This window comes from Neovison vison, chromosome 3 (assembly GCF_020171115.1).
Source record: "Neovison vison isolate M4711 chromosome 3, ASM_NN_V1, whole genome shotgun sequence".
NCBI classification, from domain to species: Eukaryota; Metazoa; Chordata; class Mammalia; order Carnivora; family Mustelidae; genus Neogale; species Neogale vison.
In genome coordinates, this window is record NC_058093.1 from 90,256,815 (window position 1) to 90,283,455 (window position 26,641).

The 26,641-nt window shown below is 34.7% G+C and overlaps 1 protein-coding gene across 1 annotated transcript in view; it reads left to right on the plus strand.

The window, feature by feature from the left end:
- LRP1B (LDL receptor related protein 1B) overlaps positions 1 to 26,641 on the plus strand; it is a 1,985,448-nt gene that overhangs the window by 1,258,405 nt on the left and 700,402 nt on the right. Inside the window, exon 21 of the mRNA XM_044242553.1 lies at positions 1,681 to 1,863. Coding sequence (XP_044098488.1) covers positions 1,681 to 1,863 — 183 coding nt within the window. The remainder of the gene's footprint in view (positions 1 to 1,680; positions 1,864 to 26,641) is intronic.

Here is a 26,641-nt window from a genome sequence, read left to right on the forward strand (position 1 = left end):
CAGTTAGTGATTTGCATTTACTGTTCTTCCATGTCTCTTCATGGATTGATAGTGCATTTATTTTAGCACTATATGATAATCCATTGTTTGGGTGTACCAGAGTTTATTTATCCATTCCCCTACAGAGGAATATCTTGGTTGCTTCTAAATTTTAGTATGAATAAAGGTATTATAAACAATAAAAAAATTAGTCCTGTAGATTTTCTGTGAATTGGAACAGGTATATTCTATCCAATGAACTTCTTTATTCCTACTTCAGTAAGACTCATTTTACTTATTTTTGTTGCTGTTGTTCCTGCTCTAGAAACAATAAGTAGAGGTAAGTCTACTTTGTGCATCTTCATGGTACTGTATCACCTGACACAGTTTTTGAAAGTTTTTAAATTGAGAAAAATTCAAGAAATGAATATTTATATCATAGAAAATAACAGGAAAAATAACAAAATTTTGTAGTTAAAATAATTATTTACAGATATGCAATTCATTCCTCACAACAACCCTGTAGATTCTTTGCTTTCTAGGTAAACACACAGAGATCTAAAAAGATTAAGTAACTGCCTTGGTGATATAAATGATATTGTTAGCTTTGATCTCAAGTAAATTTAATCATAACTCATAATCACATGATTCCTACCAAACCAGCTTTAAGTGGTGGGTAATGCACCTGAAACTATTACAAATTGGTCATAATGAGATTAATTGCTATTATAGATGCAATGTAGAAAAATTGTTGAATATAGCTGTATGAAATACTCAACAAGTTTATTAGATTAAAACTTCTATTTAGAAAAATAATAGCAAAATCTATTTTACAACAGAATTTGGAGATACTGGTTAATATGACATTTCATAATATTAGATATTAATAAAAATTTAAAATACTGTTAATGATAGCCATATTCAGTTGTTGTGCAGTAAAGCATCCATATCCCCAATATTTATGTTCCCTTATTCTTGCCTATGTGAGAATTTAACCTGTAGAATTTAACCTATATATTTTGAGGTTTGAGGAATACTATTAATTCAAACTCTATGAATTATTAATTGATAAGTTGAAATTGAATGTGTAGTACCTCATTAAATTCTTATATGTGCCTGTTCTCATTCTAGAATTGAAATCTTATGTCCTAAAGAATTTGCTTATTATCTGGAGTTTTTTGTTTGTTCTTTTTTAAAAATTTGGACATTGTTCTTCAAAGATATTGTTAACTAGAAAGCACCTATGATTTTTTGGTTATTTACCTTTTACTAGTCTGAAAGAAGTTGCCTAAAGGAATGTCAAAAGACCAACCAAAGTCTAAACATTTAGTGTAGAATGAGTGTGAAATCTCTTTTATATGCCATGGCAAAAAGCCCTTTAAAGATCTCATTCTTGAGTTTCTAATACAAATCACAACAGAGTATCTACATATCTTCCTTTTTCCTAATGTATGTGGCACTTTCAGGAATTCTGTGGGAGGGAAGAAACATCTTTTCTTCTATCATTAATATTTCTAAAATGAATTTGCAAATATCAGATGGTATTATAGCTATTAAACAACTAAAGTGAAAATATATTCTCTCTGGCAGCATACTAATGCCTGAAAAGAAAAAGAACATGAAAAAATTATCATCAAGTAAAATAATAATTTCTCTCCTATCCTTCCCCCTCTGCCTCTTCCTCCCTCATTTCAATTTAAGAGATTCGTTCTCCTGCTGGTTGTAACGGGAATGAATTTCAGTGCCATCCTGATGGAAATTGCATTCCTGATCTGTGGCGCTGTGATGGGGAAAAAGATTGTGAAGATGGTAGCGATGAAAAAGGCTGCAATGGGACATTACGACTGTGTGATCATAAAACCAAGTTTTCCTGTCGGAGTACAGGTACGTTGGTTCAGCTTCTACCTTGGGCTTCCTAGAGCTATAATCCTTCGGCCCAACTTCAGTGTATATCTTACCGCATAAAAAGGGTTCTCGTGTTTCTAGTATGTTTGTTTACATTATATGTGTGATAATAATATGAGCTGATACTTACAGAGAACTATTTATGGACCCAACACAGCTCTAAAGAGTGTTTTTGCCATGAACTCATTTCATCATCCTAACTCACAGTGAATAAAACTGAAGCCTAGAAGAGTTTTTAACATGCTCAAGTTAAAACAAGTCAAAAGAGCCACATGGCATACTTGGGATTTGAAACCATGTAATCCAGATTCAGAATTTGGAATTTCAGACTGCTGAAAGAAGTGCTTAATACACAGACAACATTCCTCTTTCCACAGATAAACCCTCACCCTAAAATTTCATGAAGATGAATGGAACAAAAAGGCAGAATTATATACATTTATTTTCAAGTACAGTAGATTCCTAAATTTAATCATGCTGTTGCTAGATTTCATTAAGATAAAGGTGATGACTGTCATTCAAACCTTTGAATTGTTTTGAAAGTCATGAGGCTTCTATTTTTTATGATGTTATTCTATTATTATGTCTGGTCCATTTTGTTTTTCTACATAGAGTAGGTTCTATCTGACATAATAAACCAACTTATTTATTTTCCTCTCAATACCACTTGATGAGTTGAAGTTTAGAGAAAAAATATATTACAATAGCTATAGAGGTATAATTTTTGAAATGGATTATATCATCCACCAAATAATCCAATGGAAACAATCCCTATAGATTTCAGGATATATTATGGAATCATCTCTGGGATGTGGTGAAATTGCTTTTTGAATTGCCTAATATCTGGTGATTCATTTTGCTCCTTATTAAGTATTTCACCCAAAACATAGAAATGAAAAGTTATCACAGCTATTATAAAGCAAACACACTGGAAACCACATGGCCCATGGGCATCTAAAGATAAAAAAAGAAATTGTGTTTCTTTATCTGGACACACTTCCTGGTTACAATTAAGCATTTGACTAAGAAATAAAGAGATAAATATAAGCTAACATAGGCATAGAAAAATAAACACTCCTGAGGATCATTCTTTATGTTTTCAAAATGGTTACTTTTGCAACAATAGTTTTCACAATTATGTGACTCTTTTCAATCGTTACATTAAGTGTCTTTGTTTGGGGGTTATTGATTTAAAAATGTGACTTTAAATTTAGAAATTATATTTTTGGAACACATTATATTGATTAAACTTTAATAGATAACATGATAAATAATAATGAAAGGAGGAAAAAAGAATTTTCTATACCCACATCAGTTTCATTGACTGGGGCCCTTAAAATTAGACAGACAATAAATGGCTTAATAAAAAAAAAAAGGAAGAAAAAGCAAGTTTATATATACATGCATCTTACATGCATGTGAGAAAACTCAGTGATGAGTAACTCCAGGGGCTGGTTAGAACTTGGGCTTATAGAATCTTAGCAATAATAGTAAATAATAGTAAATTTGTGGGAAGGTGACCAAAGAACAGAAAAGAACTTCAAGTTTGTAGGGATGGGAAGTTGTAGGTAGATTAATATATCTGAGAACTAATGGAAGATAAGGGCTAGTAAGTAAAATGTGTGCAGGTCCATCTAGGCACTGATTTTTTATTTTCTTCATGGCCATAAAATTTCCCTAGAAAAGGATTTATGGAAGTCCTCATTTCTCAGAAGTTTTATGCTTATAGTCATATAAGGGAAGCTATAGGAAGACTTCTTTCTACATCTTTTGAACTTCAAATGCTTTCAGCTCAAAATAATACTTATGTAAAAATAGCATATTTGTGGGTGTGTAACTTTGACCCCATATACTGGGTATCTTTGGAGAATTGGATTCTGAGAGATAATTTTATGTGTATTGATTGGGATTTGGATTATCCATGTAATAATGTTTTTAATGAAACATCACATGTATGTATCAAGTAATCATCAGGTTAATCAAAACTTAATGTAAAAAATCGGAAGTGAAATAAAATTTATGTTGCATTATCAAAGGGAAATACAGTATAACATAGTGACTATAGTTGATAATACTGTATTATGCAACTGAAATTTGCTAAAAGGAGAATTTAAGTGCTCTTACACACACACACACAAATAATAAATAAATAAAAATTAAAAATCGGGGCACCTGGGTGGCTCAGTTGGATAAACATCTAGCTTTGGTTCAGGTCATGATCTCAGTCAGGGTCCTGGGATCAAGCCTGGCAGTGGGCTCCTTGCTCAGTGGGAAGTCCATTTGCCTGCCACTCCCACAGCTTGTACTCACTCTCTTTCTCTGTCAAATAAATAAATAAATAAATAAACGTAAAATGTGAAGTGTAACAATATGATTCTAATTTGATCTTCAATATAGTAAACCATAATGTATCAAATATTTGAGGAGTCATAACTCATAATTATATATGCATATTTATGAATATTTCAGGTATTAAAGGGAACCTTAAATACAATATTGGATTAAATATATGTATATATCTATGATGTTTTTGATATTTTAAAATTTACTTTAATTAAATTATTAGCCTTAAAAGCTTAAAAACCTTTAAACTACTCAAGATGCTAAATTCAGTGTTCATATTTATTTTTTGAAGACTTCCAAATGCTAGCTTAAACATTTAAAAGTTGTCAGGGTAATCAGTTCGCATTAGGTGGTCACAATGGCTTTTTCTTTATACGTAAATTGCTATCTATCAGAGTAAAAGTGTAGGAAAGTTAATAAGTTACTTTATTCCTGCAAAGAATAGAATGTGACCTAAATTAAAACTATAATACAATCATTAATATTTAGGAGCTAATTAATTAATTAAAATAAATATTTAAGAGCTTCTAATTTCAAAGGACCTACCTTTGACCTAAAACTATACTCTCTCAAACCTGGTCCCTTACTTCCAACCAACAAGATACAGTTATATTATTAATGAGGAATTAGGCAGGGAAATTTCATGTCTACCTCTCATGGAAAAGAAACTCACAGATACATTCTTTATATTGGACAAAAGAAAATAATATTGATATTATATAATGATGGCAAGATTATGGAGAAAAGAGGCCCTCCACCTGCTGGTAAAAATATAAATTTGCCCAAACTTTTCATTTCTAGAAATTCATGTAAAGAACAGCTGGAGTATATGAAGATATCCACAAAAAGATTTTCAGTGCAATACTTTGTTTTAAAGGCCCCCAAAGTAGAAATAATTCATTGTCCATGTTTAGGGGAACTACTTAATACTTAAGTGCATTCACACAATGAACTCGTCTAATGTCACTGAAAAGGCATAAGAAAAATTTCATAAAGGTGGAATTTTAAATTCACACTTTGAATCCTTTCTCTGCTGTGAAAAACACATAAAGATGGTGAAAAAATATAACAGGAGAAAATGAGAGAGATATAGTCATATTGACCAACAAAATATATCTCTGATGAACTGAAGTAAATGGAATAACAAATGGTGGAGCTGGGTTGAATCTGGATGCCTGATTGGATTAGATTGGAGATGAGTAGAGATGAACAGGTGTTCAGATCTTAGGTTTAATGGGAAATAAAGGTATCCCACATGAAGTTGGGGACTGGAACCAGGCACACTGCTGAAAATCAGACACTGAAATTGGACTCATTTGCTCTTAAAAAGAGGGGATTAAGAGGGATAAGTATTGCATGGAGCACTGGGTATGGTGCATAAACAATCTTGGAACACTGAAAAAATAAAATTGAGTTTAAAAAAAAAAAAGAAGGGAAAAAATTACTGCTGGTTGCTTCCTAGGATGGTTACTTCAATGAAATAGTGTATCTAGAGAGATTAGATAATGTAGGCATGGCAATCATGTCAAGCCTCTGGCTAGCTTAAGGACTGAAAGTGATAAGACAAATACAGGATGTATTTTTGAACCAAGAGTGGGGGTAGTGATGGAGTGGGCTGAACTAGAAGAAGCAACACCTGAAACAGTGATGAGTAAACACATAAAGTCAGGGCAAAAATTGAAAACTCCTATTCAAGATGATATTGAAGAGAAATTTCTAAAATCCATGAAGATAACCATCTCTAGTAAAACAAGCCATCAAAAATCAATCATAAAATGAATTTACTCAAGATTAAGTGAAAATGAGATGTTTAAATGACAGATCTAAAAAAAAAAGAAAAGAAATATGTTTGGGATCCTCAAAGATAAAAAATGGAAAAAATGGAAAAGAATATCCCTAAATTGAACAAGAATATATATGGAGATATATATATATATATATATATATATATATATGGATATTTAGATATATCTATATATATATCCATATGTATCTATATAGAGATCAATACATCTCTCTCTATATATATCAATAGATCTCTCTATATATAGATACATATGGATATATAGATATATGTATATCTATATAGATATATATCTAGATATATATGGATAGATCAATATAGATATATATGGATATATATAGATATATCTACATATCCATATATATGTAGATATATCTATATCTAGATATATATGGATATATACATATATATACCCATATATATGTGAACAAGAATATATATGGATATATATGGAAAAAATGGAAAAGAATATCCCTATATTGAACAAGAATATATATATATATATCCATATATATATCCATATATATATATCCATATATATATCCATATATATTCTTGTTCAATTTAGGGATATTCTTTTCCATTTTTTCCATTTTTTATCTATGGATATATATATTCATATATATTCTTGTTCGATTTAGGGATATTCATATATAGATATAGATATAGATATAAGCAGAAAAATTATAATAGAAAATCATGGAAAATGATAAATATTAGACTTGAGAATGAAATACACCAACATGGAAATTTAAATAAACTCTAAGCTGGACACAGAGAAAACAAATTTGAAAATAATAATATACAGTTTATTCAGAAACATCATGGAAAAAGAGAAGAGATATAAAAATGAAAGAGCAGATAAGATCTATGTTGTAAGGCTACAGCAGATACTTCAAGAAATTCCATGAGGGAATATAGGTATGAACAGAAAGAAACACGGAACACACACACACATAGGATAACTAAGTGGCTGAAAAAGCTAAGATTTCCCTAAATTGAAGAACTTGATTCCTCATAAATAAGTAAATTAATTCTTTTATTAAAGTAGTGTATCACATTGATTGATTTGCAAATGTTGAACCAACCTTGCAGCCGAGGAATAAATCCCACTTGTTTGGGGTAAATAATCCTTTTCATGTACTGTTGGATCCTATTGGCTAGTATTTTGGTGAGAATTTTGGAGTCCATGTTCAGCAGGATATTGGTCTGTAGTTCTCCTTTTTTATGGGGTCTTTGTCTGGTTTTGGAATCAAGGGATTGCTGGCATCATAAAATGACTTTGGAAGTTTTCCTTCCATTTGTATTTTTTGGAACAGTTTCAGAAGAATAGGTATTAATTCTTTTTTAAATGTTTAGTAAAATTTCCCTGAAAAGACATCTGGTCCTGGGCTCTTCTTTCTTAGGAGATTTTTTTGATTACTGCTTCAATTTCCTTGCTAATTATGGGTCTGTTCTAGTTCTCTCTTTCTTCCTGGTTCAGTATTGTAGTTTATATGTCTCTAGGAATGCATCCATTTCTTCCAGATTGTCTAATTTGTTGGCATATAGTTACTCATAATATATTCTTATAATTATTGATTTCTTTTATATGATACTCTCAGTAGATGCAGAAAAAGCATTTGACAAAGTACAACATTCTTTCTCAATTAAATTCTTCACAGTATAGGGATAGAGGGTATATACCTCAATATCATAAAAGCCATCTATGAAAAACCCACAGTGAGTGTCATTCTCAATGGGGAAAAATGGAGAGCTTTTCCCCTAAGATCAGGAATACAGCAGGGATGTCTACTATGACCACTGCTATTCAACATAGTACTAGAAGTCCTAGCCTCAGCAATCAGAAAACAAAAAGAAATAAAAGACACCCAATTTGGCAAAGAAGAAGTAAAACTCTCACTCTTTGCAGATGGTATGGTACTTTATGTGGAAAACCCAAAGACTCCATTCCAAAACTGCTAGAACTCATACAGGAATTCAGTAAAGTGTCAGGATATAAAATCAATGCATAGAAATCAGTTGCATTTCTTTACACCAACAGCAAGACAGAAGAGAGAGAAATTAAAGAGCCAATTCCATTTACAATTGCACCCAAAACCATAAGATACCTAGGAATAAACCTAACCAAAGAGGCAAAGAATCTGTACTCAGAAAACTACAGAATACTCAAGAAAGAAATTGAGGAAGATACAAAGAAATGGAATAATGTTCCATGCTCACGGATTGGAAGAACAAATATTGTGAAAATGTCTATGCCTCCTAAAGCAATCTACACATTTAATGCAATCCCTATCAAAATACCATCACCTTTTTCCCAGAAATGGAACAAATAATCCTGAAATTTGTATGGAACCAGAAAAGACCCTGAATAACCAGAGGAATGTTAAAAAAGAAAAGCAAAGCTGGTGGTATCACAATTCCACACTTGAAGCTCTACTGAAAAGCTGTAATAATCAAGATGGTATGGTATTGGCACAAAAACAGACACATAGATCAGTGGGACAGAAGATAGCCCAGAAAAAGACTCTCAACTTTATGATCAACTAATCTTTGACTAAGCAAGAAAGAATATTCATGGAAAAAAGATAGTCTCTTCAAAAAATGGTGTTGGGAAAATTGGATAGCAACAACATGCAGAAGAACAAAACTGGACCATTTCATTAAACCATACACAAAAATAGACTCAAAATGGATGAAAGACCTCAATGTGAGACAGGATTCCTTCAAAATCCTTGAGGAGGTTACAGGAAGCAACCTCTTTGACCTCATTCCCAACAACTTCTTCCTAGACACATTGCCAATGCAAGGGAAGCAAGGACAAAAGTGAACTACTGGAACTTCATCAAGATCAAAAGCTTTTGCACAGCAAAGGAAACAGTAAACAAAACAAAGACAATCGAGAGAATGGGAGAAGATAATTGCAAATGACATCTGATAAAGGGCTACTATCCAAAATCTATATAAAGAACTTATCAAAATCAATATCCAATGAACAAATAATCCAATCAAGAAATGGGCAGAGGACATGAACAGACATTTCTTCAAAGAAGACATCTAGATGGCCAACAGACACCTGAAAAAGTGCTTAATATCACTTGGCATCAGGGAAATACAAATCAAAACCACAATGAGATATCACCTCACACCAGTCAGAATGGCTAAAATTAACAAGTCAGGAAATACCAGATATTGGTGAGGATTATTGGCGGGAATGCAAACTGGTGCAGCCACTCTGGAAAACAGTATGGAGGTTCCTCAAAAAGTTTAAAATAGAGCTACCCTATGACCCAGGAATTGCAGTACTAGGAATTTACCCGAATGATACAAATGTGATTTGAAGGGGCAACTGTAACTCAATGTTCATAGCAAGAATGTCCACAATAGCCAAACCATGGAAAGAGCCCAGATGTCCATTGACAGATAAATGGATAAAGACTATGTATGGAATATATATATTCCAGCCATCAAAAATTGAAATCTTGCCATTTGCAATGACATGGATGGAACTACAGGCTATTATGCTAAGCGAAATAAGTCATCAGAGAAAGACAATTATCATATTATTTTACTGATATGAGGGCTTTGAGAAATAAGGCAGAGGAAAATAGGGGGAGAGAGGAAAAAATGAAGCAGGATGAAACCAGAGAGGGAGACAAACCATAAGAGACTCTTAATCTCAGGAAACAAACTGAGGGCTGCTGGAGTGGAGGGTAGTAGGACGGATGGGGTAGCTGGGTGATGGACATTGGGGAGGGTATATGCTATGGTGAGCTTTGTGAATTGTGTAAGACTGACTGATGAATCACAGACCTGGACCCCTGAAACAAATAATACACTATATGGTGATTAAAAAAATACATTCAGACTTTTGGGTAAAATTAATGAAATTAACCAGTCTTCTATAAGTCATTTTGAAATTGCAGATCATCAGATACTGAAACTACCAGAAAGAAAATCAGATTATCTAAGAAGATTTTAAGAAATGCCACAAGAAAATGGAGTAATAAGAAGCTGAGGGAAAAACACTTTCAGGCTAATGTTCTTGGTAAATATTCCAGGTAAAATATTATTCCAGATAATTTAGTCATGCAAATTACATGGGATTTTTCCACATAAAGCCTCACTAAGAAAATTATTAAGATAATAGGAAAATAGGATTTGGTGAGAAAATGAGAAAGAAAAGTTTAGGGATCAAAATAAAATATTGATGAGATTAACAACTACAACAAAACCAACCAAACAGTTAAATGATAAAAATGCAATCTTCAATAAGGATTTTGTAGTCTAAATATCTTACATTAAATAATATGCTATCAACTTTTACATAGCAAAAATTATAGGAACCATAATAAGAAAACTATATTAGAAGAATAAAATTTTACTCATTTACTATAGTCCATAAAGAATCAAATGGAAGAAAAATAAGCAAGAATGTAGATCTTACGAATTCATGCTTAGAACAAATTAATAAAAATATAGTTCTATTCTTAGAAGTCAAGAAAGATGAAGATTCTTTCACAAGGCTCTTTTTTTTTTTCCAATTTATTTATTTTCAGAAAAACAGTATTCATTATTTTTTTACCACACCCAGTGCTCCATGCAAGCCGTGCCCTCTATAATACCCACCACCTGGTACCCCAACCTCCCACCCCCCCGCCACTTCAAACCCCTCAGACTGTTTTTCAGAGTCCATAGTCTCTCATGGTTCACCTCCCCTTCCAATTTACCCAAATTCCCTACTCCTCTCTAACGCCCCTTGTCCTCCATGCTATTTGTTATGCCCCACAAATAAGGCTCTTGATATATTTTTTTTAATAACTATTTATTGTCACAAACAACTCAATAAATTCCAAGAAGTAGAAGTGATGCATACAAAATCTCCTGATCATAGTATAATAAAACTAATAATTTGAAGAGTAATACCATCCCTGCATTTGGAACTTTAATAATAAAAACACTCAATATATTTATTCTAGAGACAATAAAACTGAAATTGTAGAAAGTTTAGAAAATAAAGATTTGTACATAGCAGAACATATGGAATATAAATAAAGAATTGCTAAAAGGAAAAATTCATAACTTTGCATACATGGAATATAAATAAAGAATTGCTAAAAGAAAAAAATTCATAACTTTGCACATTTATATCAATGTCCCAAACTCTTAGTCATTTTTTAACCTTTAATAACTTCAGAAGTATAAATGCTATAACACCAAAGACATCATCTGAAACTTCAATTATTTATATTTAACATATTTCTAGTTTTGTGAATCTTGAATAATTAATGTTTAAGTTTGTTTCTAGTAGTTTATAGTAGTTTGCCATCTTCAACTAGTGAAGCTGAAACAAAAAATAATATTAAAAGTGTTATACTCTAAATTAACAAAATTACATGTAATTAAGACCCAGTTTATAAAAGTATAACAAATTTAGATAAGCTTTCAAATAATATTTATGCTTGTAACATTTATATTTTTAAATTTGTTAAAGGTTAAAACTGCTCTAAGACTTTAAGACACCTACATTTACATTAAAAAATTAAAATATGTATTTTTAAACAATATGTAGAAAAGACAATACTCATCAGTCATCCTTATGCTTTCCTCTATCTCTCAACTCTCTTGCAGTTGGATTCAGACCAGGTGACTAGTTCTATGGACTAATGGACTATATCATTTCCATACTAAGGCACTTAAGCTAGAAAGTCAAATATTTAATGGAATTACATTTTTTTTCAATATCAGATTGGTGATTATTAACAAAACCAATAATACCTTATGTTGGTGAGAGTAGATGAAGCAGACACTGATGTCACTAAATATTGATGAAACTATAAGGAAGGCCATTTGGCAATATGTATCTATATTTATAATATGAATACACTTTCACAATTCCACCTCTAAAGCCTTATCCTACAAATAATGCATTGGAGGAGTGATGTGTACAAGATATTCATTTATATTATATTTTTTAAAGATTGGAATAATGCATTCAATAAGCTTAACTCTAAAAGTATATAAATAGCCTAACCTGTACACCAAATAGTTGACAATGTACAGAAAGCATTCTCCATACACAAAAGTCAAATTAGAATTCAGCATCCAAAAGATTAGAAAGGCAGGTGCCTGTGTGGCTCAGTTGGCTGAGTGTCCACCTTTGGCTCAGGTCTGATTCCAGGGTCTTGAGTTTGAACCCCATGTCAGGCTCCCTGCTCAGTGGAGAATCTGGTTCTCCCTCTTCCTCTGCCCCTACCCCTACTCCTGCTCTCTCTCTCACTTTTTCTAAAAAACAAACAAACAAAAAAAAAAAAAAACATGAATTTGAAAATTAAAATCATACTTCAAAATAATCAAGACTAATAAAGAAATCCTAATATACACATTTAAATATTTAGAACTGAATGACAAGGTATATACTGCACAATTAAATTTCTGTGAAAGCCTTTTTTTTTTTAGTAGACTTAATTTTTAGAACAGTTTTAGGTTCATAACAAAAGTGAGAGGAAAGAACAGAGTTCCCATATAGCCCCTGTTACCCCTACACACACAACTTCCTTTACTAACAGCATTCCACAATAGAATGACTTATTGCAGTTGATGAACTTGCATTCCTACTTTGACATATCACCCAAAGTCCATAATTTACATTAAAATTTACTCTTGATAATGTACAAACTATGGATTTGGACAAATGTGTAATGATGTATCATGTGCCAGCATAGTGTCATAAAGAGTGATTTCATTGCCCTAAAAGTCTCTGTGCTCTGCCTATCCATATCTCTTTTCCTCCAATCCCTGGCAATCACTGATGTTTTTATTTCTACCTTAGATGGAAATTGCTGTTTTGGTGGTCATCAGGGATTATAACTATGTGAGTTCAGAAAATTACCAAACCTCTCTAAGTTTCAATTTTCTTTTTTTAAGGATTTTATTTATTTATTTGACAGAGATCACAAGTAAGCATGTGAGCAGAGACAGAGCAGGAAGCAGGTGCCCCTAAGTTTCAATTTTCTAATCTGAAAATTGAGATAATAATTACATTGATATCATCATCATCATAAGTAGGACATACATTCAGTGCCTGGAACACAATATGAATTTGATGAATGTTAACTTTGACTATTACTACTACATTTTGACTTCTTTTTCTGTAAGATTTGACCTTTCTCTACAACATATGCCCTCTCTGAAACCTCTCCTTATAAACTCTATTATGGATTGTACTCTATTCATTCACCATCTAGATTCTTTTTTTTTTTAATTTCATTTTTCATTGTCTACCCCTTAAATTTAAGAAAAAAAAAAGACTTGTTAAATGCATAATGTGTTTCAGACATTATGTTGATTTTTCTCTAAATTTCTTTGTTTTGCTTCTTATCGTATTTCTGCAAGGTATCCATAGAATTTTTTTGTTCCCAATGTTTCAACTTTCACTCCCAGGTAAATGTTTACCAAATTCCTGTCACTGGAATTCAACCCACACTTCAAACTCTTTTTTTTATTCCCCCAATGCTATACTGAACATCTCACTTTTTCTCTGAAGCCAAAAATTTTTCCATATTTCTCTCTTTATTTTAAAATTATATTCAAGGGGCACCTGGGTGGCTCAGTGGGTTAAAGCCTCTGCCTTCGACTCAGGTCATGATCCCAGGGTCCTGGAATCGAGCCCCACATTGGGGGGGTCTCTACTCAGCAGGAGTCTGCTTCCTCCTCTCTCTCTCTGCCTGCCTCTCTGCCTACTTGTGATCTCTCTCTGCCAAATAAATAAATAAAAATCTTAAAAAAAATAAATCAGAAAGTGCATTTTGACATCCTAACATGTCATCATTTTTTTAGGTCCTACTGATGCTATATCTACAATTTCTCTACTGTCACTCATTCTGCTCTTTCTACTCACATATCATAACATATGGTAAACCTGAATTATCTGTCCCTCAGACCACTCACTGTGTGACCTACTGTTTGCCCCTGACAATAATTCCCCTTCAATGTGTTCTACATATAGCTTTGGCTCTCTCTTACCTCACAGCTGTACCTGAGCACATTCTCTCTCAAAATCTTTTAATGATTCTCCATTGTTTATGATTAAGAGACACCTCATGAATTAGCAGTCAACATTACATAAACTGTGACTTCAAACTGCCTTATTATTGTTTCTGTACCCTCTCCTGACTTTATAACTTTACATTTGAGTTGCATGTTGTGTGTGCATTAGGTTCAGCAAATAACACTAAAACCCCGTGTGCTCAAAATGGCCATTAAAAATCATCCATTAAACTCAGTATACATGGTTCTGTGTTTATAGTTCTGATTGAAATTTGTACATGGTATTAAGAAAATAAAGTTTAACCAACTGAGCCACCCAGGCGCGGAGAAAGGGGTACCCTCCTACACTGTTGGTAGGAATGCAAGCTGGTGCAACCACTCTGGAAAACAGCATGGAGGTTCCTCAAAATGTTGAAAATAGAACTGCCCTATGACCCAGCAATTGCACTACTGGGTATTTACCCTAAATTTACAAACGTAGTGATCCAAAGGGGCACGTGCACCCGAATGTTTATAGCAGCAATGTCCACAATAGCCAAACTATGGAAAGAACCTAGATGTCCATCAACAGATGAATGGATAAAGAAGATGTGGTATGTATACACAATGGAATACTATGCAGCCATCAAAAGACACGAAATCTTGCCATTTGCGACAATATGGATGGAACTAGAGTGTATCATGCTTAGCGAAATAAGTCAAGCGGAGAAAGAGAACTATCATATGATCTCCCTGACATGAGGAAGTGGTGATGCAACATGGGGGCTTAAGTGGGTAGGAGAAGAATCCATGAAACAAGATGGGATAGGGAGGGAGACAAACCATAAGTGACTCTTAATCTCACGAAACAAACTGTGGGTTGCTGGGGGGAGGGGGGTTGGGAGAAGGGGGGTAGGGTTATGGACATTGGGGAGGGTATGTGCTTTTGGGTAAATTGGAAGGGGAGGTGAACCATGAGAGACTATGGACTCTGAAAAACAGTCTGAGGGGTTTGAAGTGGCAGGGGGGTGGGAGGTTGGGGTACCAGGTGTTGGGTATTATAGAGGGCACGGCTTGCATGGAGCACTGGGTGTGGTGAAAAAATAATGAATACTGTTTTTCTGAAAATAAATAAATTGGAAAAAAAAAGAAAAGAAAGTTTAGCATAAAACAGGGAACACATGTGCAAGGTAGAATTTTAGAGTGGGTTCACTCAGAAATGGAGAGATCAATTTAGAGTTGATTTATTTCAACAATCTATGCTCTGACACATTCCTATTGAGTAGCAAGAGTATTCAACATGCTATTAAATTATCTCTCTTTTTTCTGTTTTACTTGATTTTTATTTTGTAGAAGGTATATTAAGACTATATATCTTAGCTATCTATATGATTGTTTTTTCTATTTCCATATGTAATAGTCACTGACACCCTTCAAGACACCTTTCCAAATAACATCTCACTAAATCTTGCTCTCAACCTTCAGGTCATATATATTTTCTACATTTTTGAAATTCCATGGCACTCTGTGATCCTTATATGGCTTTTATCTTACTCCTTTTATATATATGTTCTGTGTAGAACTTTTGTCACTACTAGTCCTACTGCTTCATAAGATGAGAAATCTGTCTTTCCCATCTTTTTTATATTTTTCAATAGCTAGGCAAACACATTACACTCAATAAATAATTGATGAATTGAATTGAAGCCAGCATTGTTAGAGAAATAAATATGCATGTAGTATTAAAATTCAGTAGTGTAAATTTTTTTTAAAAGATTGTAATTTAGAAAGACATTATGCTATATTGAGTGAATCCATTTGAATTTTCTCAAAGATTCACTTCTTTACGTACCCATATTCTTTTTTCTTTTTAAAGATTCATTTACTTGAGAAAGAGAGAGAGTGCAAGGGGGGAGGAGGAGAGGGAGAGAAACCCTCAGGCAGACTCTCTGCTGAGCACAAAGTCTGGCACTGGTCTTAATCCCAGGACCTTGAGATCATCACCCGAATCACATGAGCTGGATGCCCATCTGAGCTATTCAGACACACCCATACTTATATTTTAAAAATTAATTGCCAATTGTATCCCACAACCAAAATTATGCTGTTATAACCTATGATGTCTTTTATAAAGATAAAAATGAGTCAAGCAGTTTGCAAAATGATAAATCTATTTTTTTAAACACCCAAAATAGTTTAACAGAGAAAGAGAAACTCTAGAATTGATCATATAAATTTATTTTGGTAAAGAAGTACAATTTCTAATGATTCCAGAGATTCTTAGTTTCACTATAGCTGTTGACATCATACTGGCTTTTATCCTAAACTACATATTTCAAAATAATACAAATAGGGGCGCCTGGGTGGCTCAGTGGGTTAAGCCTCTGCCTTCGGCTCAGGTCGTGATCTCAGGGTCCTGGGATCGAGCCCCACGTCGGGCTCTCTGCTCAGCGGGGAGTCTGCCTCCCCCTCCCTCTCTGCCTACTTGTGATCTCTGTCTGTCAAATAAAAAAATAAAATATTTGAAAACAAACAAACTAAATAAATAAATAAATAAATAATACAAATAAAAATAGTCCTTAAAATGCCCAAAGTACATGCATGTATGTTTATGTTTGCATATTGTGTGATTTCACTAGTTGTCATGATACCAACATACTGATTTTTATTTCTGTTTGTTGTTGCTGCTTTGTTACTTGGTCATTCCTCTTCTCTTTGCTCAAAGGGAAAAACTGCAGTTTCTGTAACATTCTTGCACGCATAGTTATCAATGGAAAATATCATTATAAATATATCAGAAAAGAGTATATAAATACTCAACTTGATAATAAGCACCTATTTTCAGCATGTAGTTTTAAAGTGTAATTAGTAGGGCAAGGAGCAAGATGGAGGAGTAGGAGACCTAAATTTTGTCTGGTCCCAGGAATTCAGCTAGTTATCAAAGCATTCTGAGCACCTACAAACTCAACAGGAGATAAAAGAAAAGAATAGCAGGAATTCTATGTACAGAAAAGTGACCACTTTCTGGAAGATAGGATGTGCACAGAGAAGTGAATCTGAGTGGACATATGGGAAGATACACCATGGTGGGGGGGCTGGCTCCCAGCAAGTGGTAGAGCAGTAGAGCACAAAATCAGAACTTTTAGAAGTCTGCTCTGTGGAGGCCAGTCCCTCCAGTGGCTAGGTGGGGGTGGAATCCTTGCAGGGACAGTGTTGTCTCAGGACCCTTGGGGTCACAGAAAGACCAAGGGTGCCTGAGTGCAGCAGAGCTCCCAGGTATCAGAGTGGCTGAAAGATGGAGCCAAGAAGGGGCTCTCAGCTTAGGGTTACCTTAAACTGTGATCTGAGGCAAAGCTGGACCACTACTCATTGAGCAGAGACCCCACAAGTGGCAGATCCAGGGAAAGCCCCTGCTTCCTTCACTGGGAGGAGCAGCACAGGAGTACACTGCGGGAATCAGATGGGTTGGGAGACTCCAAACGGGGTTGTGTGCCAGAGATAGAAGAGCTTTGTCCCAGGCTGGGAGAGTTCCTAGTGCAGCCAGATACAATGGATTGCTTGCTTTTCTCTGAATGCACATGGAGGAGCGGGGTCCTGTGTTCTTAGCATCTCTGGGCTGGAGATTGGTAGGCCACCATTTTGATTCTCATCCCCCAAAGTTTTACGGAAAGTGTCCAGCGAACAAAAGCTACCAAGAGCAAACACAAGGAGATTACTTAGCCTGGCCCCTGGCAAGGGCAGTGCAATTCCACCTTAAGCAGCAACATTTGAGATTCACTGCCAACAGGCCCCTTCCCCAGAAGATCAGCAAGAACATCCAGCCAAAACCAAGTTTACTGATCAAAGAGAACAGCAAAACAGCAGTGCTAGAGGAATACAGCACATAGAATTCATGGCTTTTTCCTCATGATTCTTTAGTCTTTCAAACTTAAATTTTTTTAATTTTATTTTTTTCTTTTTCTGTTTTTTTTTTTTAATTTTCCTCTTTCCTATTTTAACATAAATCTTATCAATTCCTTTTTAATTTTTTTAAATTTTCACTTTTATAGTAATTCTATCCCTTCATTGTATTCAACCTTGTGTGTGTGTGTGTGTGTGTGTGTGTGTGCGTGCATGCATGCACAACAAGTTTTTCTTTCTTTAAAATTTTGGGATACAGTTTCTTCTGACCAAAATATACCCTAAATCCAGTGTATTCCGTTGTTCTAGTCTCCTGCCTGATCACATTCTCTCCTTGTTTCTTTTATTTTCTTTCTTTTTTCTTATCAATTCCTTTTTAAAAATCTTTTCCAATTTTCATCTTTACAGTCATATTCCATCCCTTCACCATTTTTGCCCTTATTTTTTACATATATGGGTTTTTTTAAAAAACTTTGGGAAGCAGTTTCTTCTAATAAACCAAAATACAGCCAAAATCAGGCATGTGGTTCTGTTCTATTCACCAGCCTGATCATATATTTTTTTCTTTCCTTTTCTCCCCCGCCCCCAGGTTTCTGATTTGTTTAATGAATATTTTTCTGGGGTCATTGTGACCCTGTAGCATTTTCTTCTCTCATTCATCTATTCTTCTCTGGACAAAATGGTGAAGCAGAAAAACTCATCTCATAAGGGTAATTATAAAGTACTAGTTGGGCTTGAGAAAAGCATACAAGATGCTGGAGAATCCCTTTCTGGAGAAACAAAAGAAATAAAGTCTAACCAAGTTAAAATTAAAAAAGCTACTAGTGAGGTACAATAAAAAATGGATGCTCTTACTGCTAGGATAAATGAGCAGAAAAGAGAATTAGTGATCTAGAAGATCAAATTAAGAATAAAAAAGCTGGGAAAAAGTTAAACAACTTGGATCATGAGGGGAGGATTTGAGAGATAAGTGATACTATAAGATGGATCAATATTAGAATAATTGGGATCCTAGAATAAGAAGAAAGAGAGTGGGAGCAGAAGGTATATTTCCTAGCAGAGTGTAAGTCACAAGTTCATTTCAACATAGAATTTTCATCATGCATCTGCAGAAGCTATCAAATTTTATGGCACACGTGTATACATTTCATTATCATGATTTTAAAATGAGCTATTTTGGGGCTGTCATGAAAAATTTTGTAGAAGGAAAATAAAAATTCTCAGTGAAAAATTCTCCTTTCCTACTCTAGTTTTCCACACTTCAGGTCTTCTTCACCAGAGGCAATCACTATTAGCTATTTCTTATGCAGCATCCCAGAAAGAGTTCATGTAGAGACAACCTGTCCATAAACTTGTATTGATATGTGTATGGAATTATAGTTCTAGATATTGGTAATCACATAAATATCTTTTTAGATTTTTTTAAATTTTTAAATATTTAGATATCACATATCTAAATAAATGTTACTAACATATAAGAAAACCTACCATGCATTTTGTTTTGTGGGCCTTTTTTATTGATGTGTTTTGGAGATTGTGTTTTTTTTTGTTGTTGTTGTTTTCATCTATTCTTGTATTCCTTATTTTTATTAACATATAATGTATTATTTGCTCCAGGGATACAGGTCTGTGAATCATCCAGCTTACACACTTCATAGAACTCACCATATCACATATTGTCCCCAGTGTCCATAACACAACCACCTTCTCCCTAACCCCCCTCCTGCCAGCAACCCTCAAGTTTTTTTTTGTGAGATTAAGAGTCTTTTATGGTTTGTCTCCATCCCAATTCCATCTTGTTTCATTTTTTTCCTTCCCTAACCCCCAACACTCCCACCATCCTTTTTGAAATTCCTCATATCAGAGAGATCATATGATAATTGTCTTTCTCTAATTGACTTATTTTGCTCAATGTAATACCCTCTAGTTCCAACCACGTTTTTGCAAAAGGCAAGATTTCATTTCTTTTGATGGCTGCATAGTATTTCATTGTGTGTGTGTGTGTGTGTGTGTGTGTGTACACACACAATATATATACCACATCTATTTTATCCATTCATCTGTTGATGGACATCTAGGTTTTTTCCATAGTTTGGCTATTGTGGACATTGCTGCTATAAACACTTGAGTGCATATACCCCTTCAGGTCACTACATTTGTATCTTTAGGGTAAACACCACAAGTCTGATTGCTGGGTTGTAGGGTAGCAATATTTTCAGATTCTTGAGGAACCTCCATACTGTTTTCCAGAATGGCTACACCAGCTTGCATTCCCACCAACAGTGTAGGAGGGTTCCCCTTTCTCTGCATCCTCGCCAACATCTGTCATTTCCTGACATGTTAACATTAGCCTTTTGGCTGGTATGGGGTGGTATCTCATTGTGGTTTTGATTTGTATTTCCCTGATACCAAGTGATGTAGAGCACTTTTTCATGTGTCTGTTGGCCATCTGGATGTCTTTTTTGAAAGACATGTCCTCTGCCCATTTCTTCATTGAATTATTTGTTCTTTGGGTATTGATTTTTATAAGTTCTTTAGAGATTTTGGATACTAGCCCTTTATCTGATATGTCATTTGTGAATATCTTCTCATATTTTGTTAGTTGTCCTTTGGTTTTGCTGACTGTTTCTTTTTTTGTGCAAAAGTTTTTGATCTTGATAAAGTCCCAATAGTTTATTTTTGCCCTCGCTTCCCTTGTCTTTGGTGATATTTCTAGAAAGAAGTTGCTGCAGCTGAGGTTGAAGGGATTGCTGCCTGTATTCTTCTCAAGGATTTTGATGGATTCCTATCTCACATTGAGGTCTTTCATCCATTTTGAGTCTATTTTTGTGCGTGGTGTAAGGAAATATTCCAGTTTCATTATTCTGCATGTAGCGGAATTTCTTGTTCCACTGATCTATGTGTCTGTTTTTGTGCCAGTACCATACTGTCTTGATGATGACAGCTTTGTAATAGAGCTTGAAGTCTGGATTTGTGATGCCACCAACTTTGGCTTTCTTTTTCAACATTCCTCGTCTATTCGAGGTGTTTTCCAGGTCCATATAAAGTTTTGGATTATTTGTTTCATTTCTTTGAAAAAAATTGATGGTATTTTGATAGAGGTTGTATTAAATGTGTAGATTGCTTTAGGTAGCATAGACATTTTCACAATATTTGTTCTTCCAATCCATGAGCGTGGAATATTTTTCTATTTCTTTGTGTCTTCCTCAATTTCTTTCATGAGTACTTTATAGTTTTCTGAGTACAGATTCTTTGCCTCTTTGGTTAGGTTTATTCCTAGGTATCTTGCGGTTTTGGGTGCAATTGTAAATTGGATTGACTCCTTAATTTCTCTTTCTTCTGTCTTGTTGTTGGTGTAAAGAAATGCAACTGATTTCTATGCATTGATTTTATATCCTGACACTTTACTGAATTCCTGTACAAGTTCTAGCAGATTTGGAGTGGAGTCTTTTGGGTTTTCCACATATAGTATCATACCATCTGCAAAGAGTGAGAGTTTTACTTCTTCTTTGCCAAATTGGGTGTCTTTTATTTCTTTTTGTTGACTGATTGCTGAGGCTAGGACTTCTAGTACTATGTTGAATAGCAGTAGTGATAGTAGACAACCCTGCTGTGTTCCTGACCTTAGGAAAAAAGGTCTCAGTTTTCCTCATTGAGAATGATATTCACTGTGGGTTTTTTCATAGATGGCTTTGATAATATTGAGGTATGTACCCTCTATCCCTACACTTTGAAGAGTTTTGATCAAGAAAAAATGCTGTATTTTGTCAAATGCTTTTTCAGAATCTATTGAGAGTATCATATGATTCTTGTTCTTTCTTTTATTAATATATTGTATCACATTGATTGATTTGCAGATGTCAAACCAACCTTGCAACCCAGGAATATCCCACTTGGTTGGGATGAATAATCCTTTTAATGTACTGTTGGATCCTGTTGGCTAATATTTTGGTGAGAATTTTTGCATCTGTGTTCATGAAGGATATTGTTGTGTAATTCTCCTTTTTGATAGGGTCTTTGCCTTGTTTGGAATCAAGGTATTGCTGGCATCTTAAAATGCGTTTGGAAGTTTTCCTTCCATTTTTATTTTTTGGAATAGTTTCAGGAAAATAAGAATTAACTATTCTTTAAATGTTTGGTAGAATTCCTCCGGGTAACCATCTGACCCTGGGCTCTTGTTTTTTGGGAGATTTTTGATGACTGCTTCAATCTCCTTACTGGTTATAGGTCTGTTCAGGTTTTCTGTTTCTTTGTGGTTCAGTTTTGGTAGTTTATATGTCTCTAGGAATGCATCCATTTTTTCCAGATTGTCAAATTTATTGGCATATAGTTGCTCATAATAAGTTCTTATAATTCTTTCTATTTCTTTGGTGTTGGTTGTGATCTCTCCTCTTTCATTCATTATTTGATTTATTTGGTTTCTTACTGTTTGTTTTTTTTTATACGTCTGGCCAAGCGTTTATCAATCTTAATAATTCTTTCAAAGAAGCAGCTCCTAGATTCGTTTATTTGTTCTACTGTTCCTTTGGTTTCTATTTCATTGATTTCTCCTCTGATCTTTATTATTTCTCTTCTCCTACTGGGTTTAAGCTTTCTTTGCTGTTCTTTCTCCAGCTCTTTTAGGTGTAGGGTTAGGTTTTGTACTTGCGACTCTTCTTGTTTCTTGAGAAATACTTGTATCACTATATACTTAAATCTCAGGACCACCTTTGCCATGTGCCACAGATTTTGAACAGTTGTGTTTTCATTTTCATTTGTTTCCATGAGTTTTTCAGTTCTTCTTTAACTTCCTGGTTGACCAATTCCTTCTTCAGTAGGATGCTCTTTAGCCTCCATGTACTTGAGTTCTTTCCAGCTTTCCTCTAGTGATTGAGTTGTAGCTTCAAAGCATTGTGGTTTGAAAATATACAGGGAATGATCCCAGTCTTTTGGTACTGGTTGAGACGTGATTTGTAACCCAGGATGTGATCTATTCTGGAGAATGTTCTGTGTGTGCTAGAGAAGAATGTGTATTCTGTTGCTTTGGCTTGGAATGTTCTGAATATATCTGTGATGTCCATCTGGTCCAGTGTGTCAATTAAAGCCTTTATTTCCTTGTTAATCTTTTCTTGGATGATCTATTTCTGTGATGGGGGGTGTTAAAGTCCCCTACTATTATTGTATTATTATTGATGTGTTTCTTTGGTTTTGTTATTAATTGGTTTATATAATTGGCTGTTCCCATATTAGGGGCATAAACATTTAAAATTATTAGATCTTCTTGTTGGACAGACCCTTTAATTATGACACAGTGTCTTTTCTCATCTCTTATTATAATCTTTGGCTTAAAATCTGTTTTATCTGATAAAGGATTACCACCCTAGCTTTCTTCAGATGTCCATCAGCAAGGTAAATTGTTTTCCACCCCCTCACTTTAAATCTTGAGGTGTCTTTGGGTCTAAAATGAGTTTCTTATAGACAGCATATCAGAGTCTTTTTCTTAAGATTTTATTTATTTATTTGACAGACAGAGATCACAAGTAGGCAGAAAGGCAGGCAGAGAGAAAGGAAGGGAATCAGTCTGCCTGCTGTGCAGAGAGCCTGATGCAGGGCTCGATCCCAGGACCCTGAGATCATCATCTGAGCTGAAGGCAGAGGCTTTAACCCACTGAGCCACCCAACCACCCCAGAGTCTTGTTTTTCTAATCCATTCTGATGCCCTGTGTCTTTTGATTGGAGACATTTAGCCTTTTTACATTCAAGGCATAATATTGAAAGATATGAATTTGGTGCCATTGTTTTGCCTGCAAGGCGACTGTAACTGTATACTGTCTCTGTTCCTTTCTGGTCCACTACTTTTAGGCTTTCTCTGGTTAGAGGACCCCTTTCAATATTTTCTGTAGGACTGATTTGGTGTTTGCAAATTATTTTAATTTTTGTTTGTCCTGGAAGCTTTTTATCTTTCCTTCTATTTTCAGTGGCAGCCTGATGGATATAGTATTCTTGTCTGAATATTTTTCTCATTTAGTGCTCTGAATATATCATGTCACTTCTTCCTGGACTGCCAGGTCTCTGTGGATAACCCTGCTGCCAGTGTAATATTTCTACTATTGTATATTACAGACTTCTTGTCCCAAGCTTCTTCCAGGATTTCAGGATTTTCTCTTAAAGTTTTACTATTAGACCTAGTTTATATTGATTTTGAGGGAGGTTCTCTGTGCCTCCTGGATTTTGAAGCTTTATCCCTTTGCCATATTAGGAAAATTATTTACTATAATTCATCCCAATATACCTTTTGGCCCTCTCTCTCTTTTTCTTCTGGGATCCCAATTATTCTAATATTGTTTCATTGTGGCATCACTTATCTCTCAAATTCACCCCTCATGGTCCAGTAGGCGTTTGTCTCTCCTTTGTTTGCTTTTTGATTCTGTCATTTGGTCTTCTATATCACTAATTCACTCTTCTGCCGCTTTTATTCTAGCAGTAAGCATCCTCATTTTTTATTGCATCTCATTAATATCTTTTGTAAATTTCAACTTGGTTATGTTTTAGTTCTTTTATTTATCCAGAAAGGATTTTTCTAATATATCCCTGCCTTTTTTGAGTCCAGATAGCTCATTGATAATCATCATTCTGAACTCTAATTCTGACATATTACCAATGTCTGTATTGATTAGGTCCCTAGCCATTGGTACTGCCTCTTGTTCTATTTTTTTGTGGTGAGTTTTTCCGTCTTGTCATTTTATTCAGATAGGAATATATGAATGAGAGAATAAAATATTAAAAGGGTGGCAAAGATCCTCCAAAAATGTATGGAAACCAAATCAGAAGAGACCCAAAACTGAGGGAAGAAGAAAGGGGTAAAAAATAAAAAATTAAAAATTAAAAAAAAGAAAGAAATATGTATTATACTGGTGAATAGAACAGAGCCACCTACTTTATTTTGGGTGTTTTCTGGTCTCTTAGAAGAAATTATTTCCCAAAATGTTAAAGAAAGAAAAACATATATATATACAAAAATAAGGTTGAACATAATGAAGAGATGGAATATGACTATAAGGTGAAAATTTAAAAAAAATTCTAAAAATAGAACTGATAAGATAAGTTGGTTGGAAAAAGAGGAAAGAATTTGCTCAGGTTGGAGACTAGAACAAAGCTATGTGCTGGATTTAGGGTATATTTTGATATATTAGAAGAAATTGTATTTCAAAATTTTAAAGGAAAAACCTATATGTATACAAAAAATAAAGTTAAATACAATGGAGGGGTAAAATATGACTATAAAATGAAGATTTAAAGATTTTTTTAAAAAAGATATTGTTAAGATAAACTAGTTAAAAAATGTTGAAAGAGGAAAGAGGAAAAATTTTAAAAATAGAATAAGGAAAAAAAGTAAAATTTAACAAGTTTAACTTTGAAAGACTTAAGGATCATGGAAAAAAAAACCATGAATTCTATGCATTGCTTTCCCCTACCTCTGGAATTCCACTATTCTCATTGAACTTGCTTTTGGCTGGATGATCTTGCTGATCTTCTGGGGGAGGGGCCATTTGCAATGAGTCTCAAATGTCTTTGCCTGAGGTAGAATTGCACTGTCCTTGCCAGGGGCCAGGATAAGTAATCTACTTGGGTTCGCTCTCAGTATCGTTTGTTCCCTAAGCACTTTCCATAGAGCTTTGGAGCACAGAAATGAAAATGGCAGCCTCACAGTCTCCAGATGGAGTGAGCTGAGAGCTCAGGGCCCCACTCCCTAGTGCACCCTCAGAGAAAAGCAGTCAATTCCTCCCATCTCCCTGGTCTCTGACTGCACTCTGAACTCACCTGGCCTGTGACTGAGTTTTTCTATCTCTGGCACACAGCCACGTTTGGAGTGTCCAAACCCAGCAGATTGCTGCCACTCACCCCCATGCCACTCCTCCCTGAGGAGGATGGAGGGGGTTTCTCCAGAGCTGCCACTTGTGGGGTCCCTGCTCGAAAAGCAGTGGCCCAACTGTGCCTTGGATCAAGGGTTAAGGTAACTCCTTGGCTCCATCTCTGTAGTTGTCTTCCCCACTGTGATACTTGGAAACTCTGCCATACTCAGATGCCCCTGATCTTTCTGTGACCCTGTGGGTTCTGTGACCACACTCTCCCTGCAAGGGCTCCACCCCTGCTTAGCCTCTGGAGTGATGTCCCTCAGGGGAGCTGACTTATAAAAGTTCTGATTTGGGGCTCTGTTGCTCAATCACTTGCCAGGAGCTGGCTCCTCCCCCTGCATTCCATCTTACCATCATTTCGGATTCACTTCTCCAAACCCCTACCTTCCAGAGAATGGTTGATTTTCTGTTCCTAGAATTGGTGCTTCTATCTCATGTTGAGTTTGTAGGTGTTTGGAATTGTTTGATAACTATCTAGCTGAACTCCTGGGACCTGATGTCATTTCAGGTCCTCTGCCATCTTGCTTCCTGTTTGGATATTGTGTTATATTACCTGAGTAAAATTCTCTCATTCTTTTTCACTCAAATGTGTAATTTCAGTGCATGGATGCATTGTAATTGATGTCACCAGTTTTGCAATAATGGTTTAAGCTGTTTTCAGTCTTTTGCTAGTATATAGGAAGTGGCAACACATGTCTTTATAATGCATCCTTGTGCATTTTGGCAAACCTATTAATAAGAAAACATCTAAAATTAGAATTACGCTGGTGAAGAATTAATGCATTTT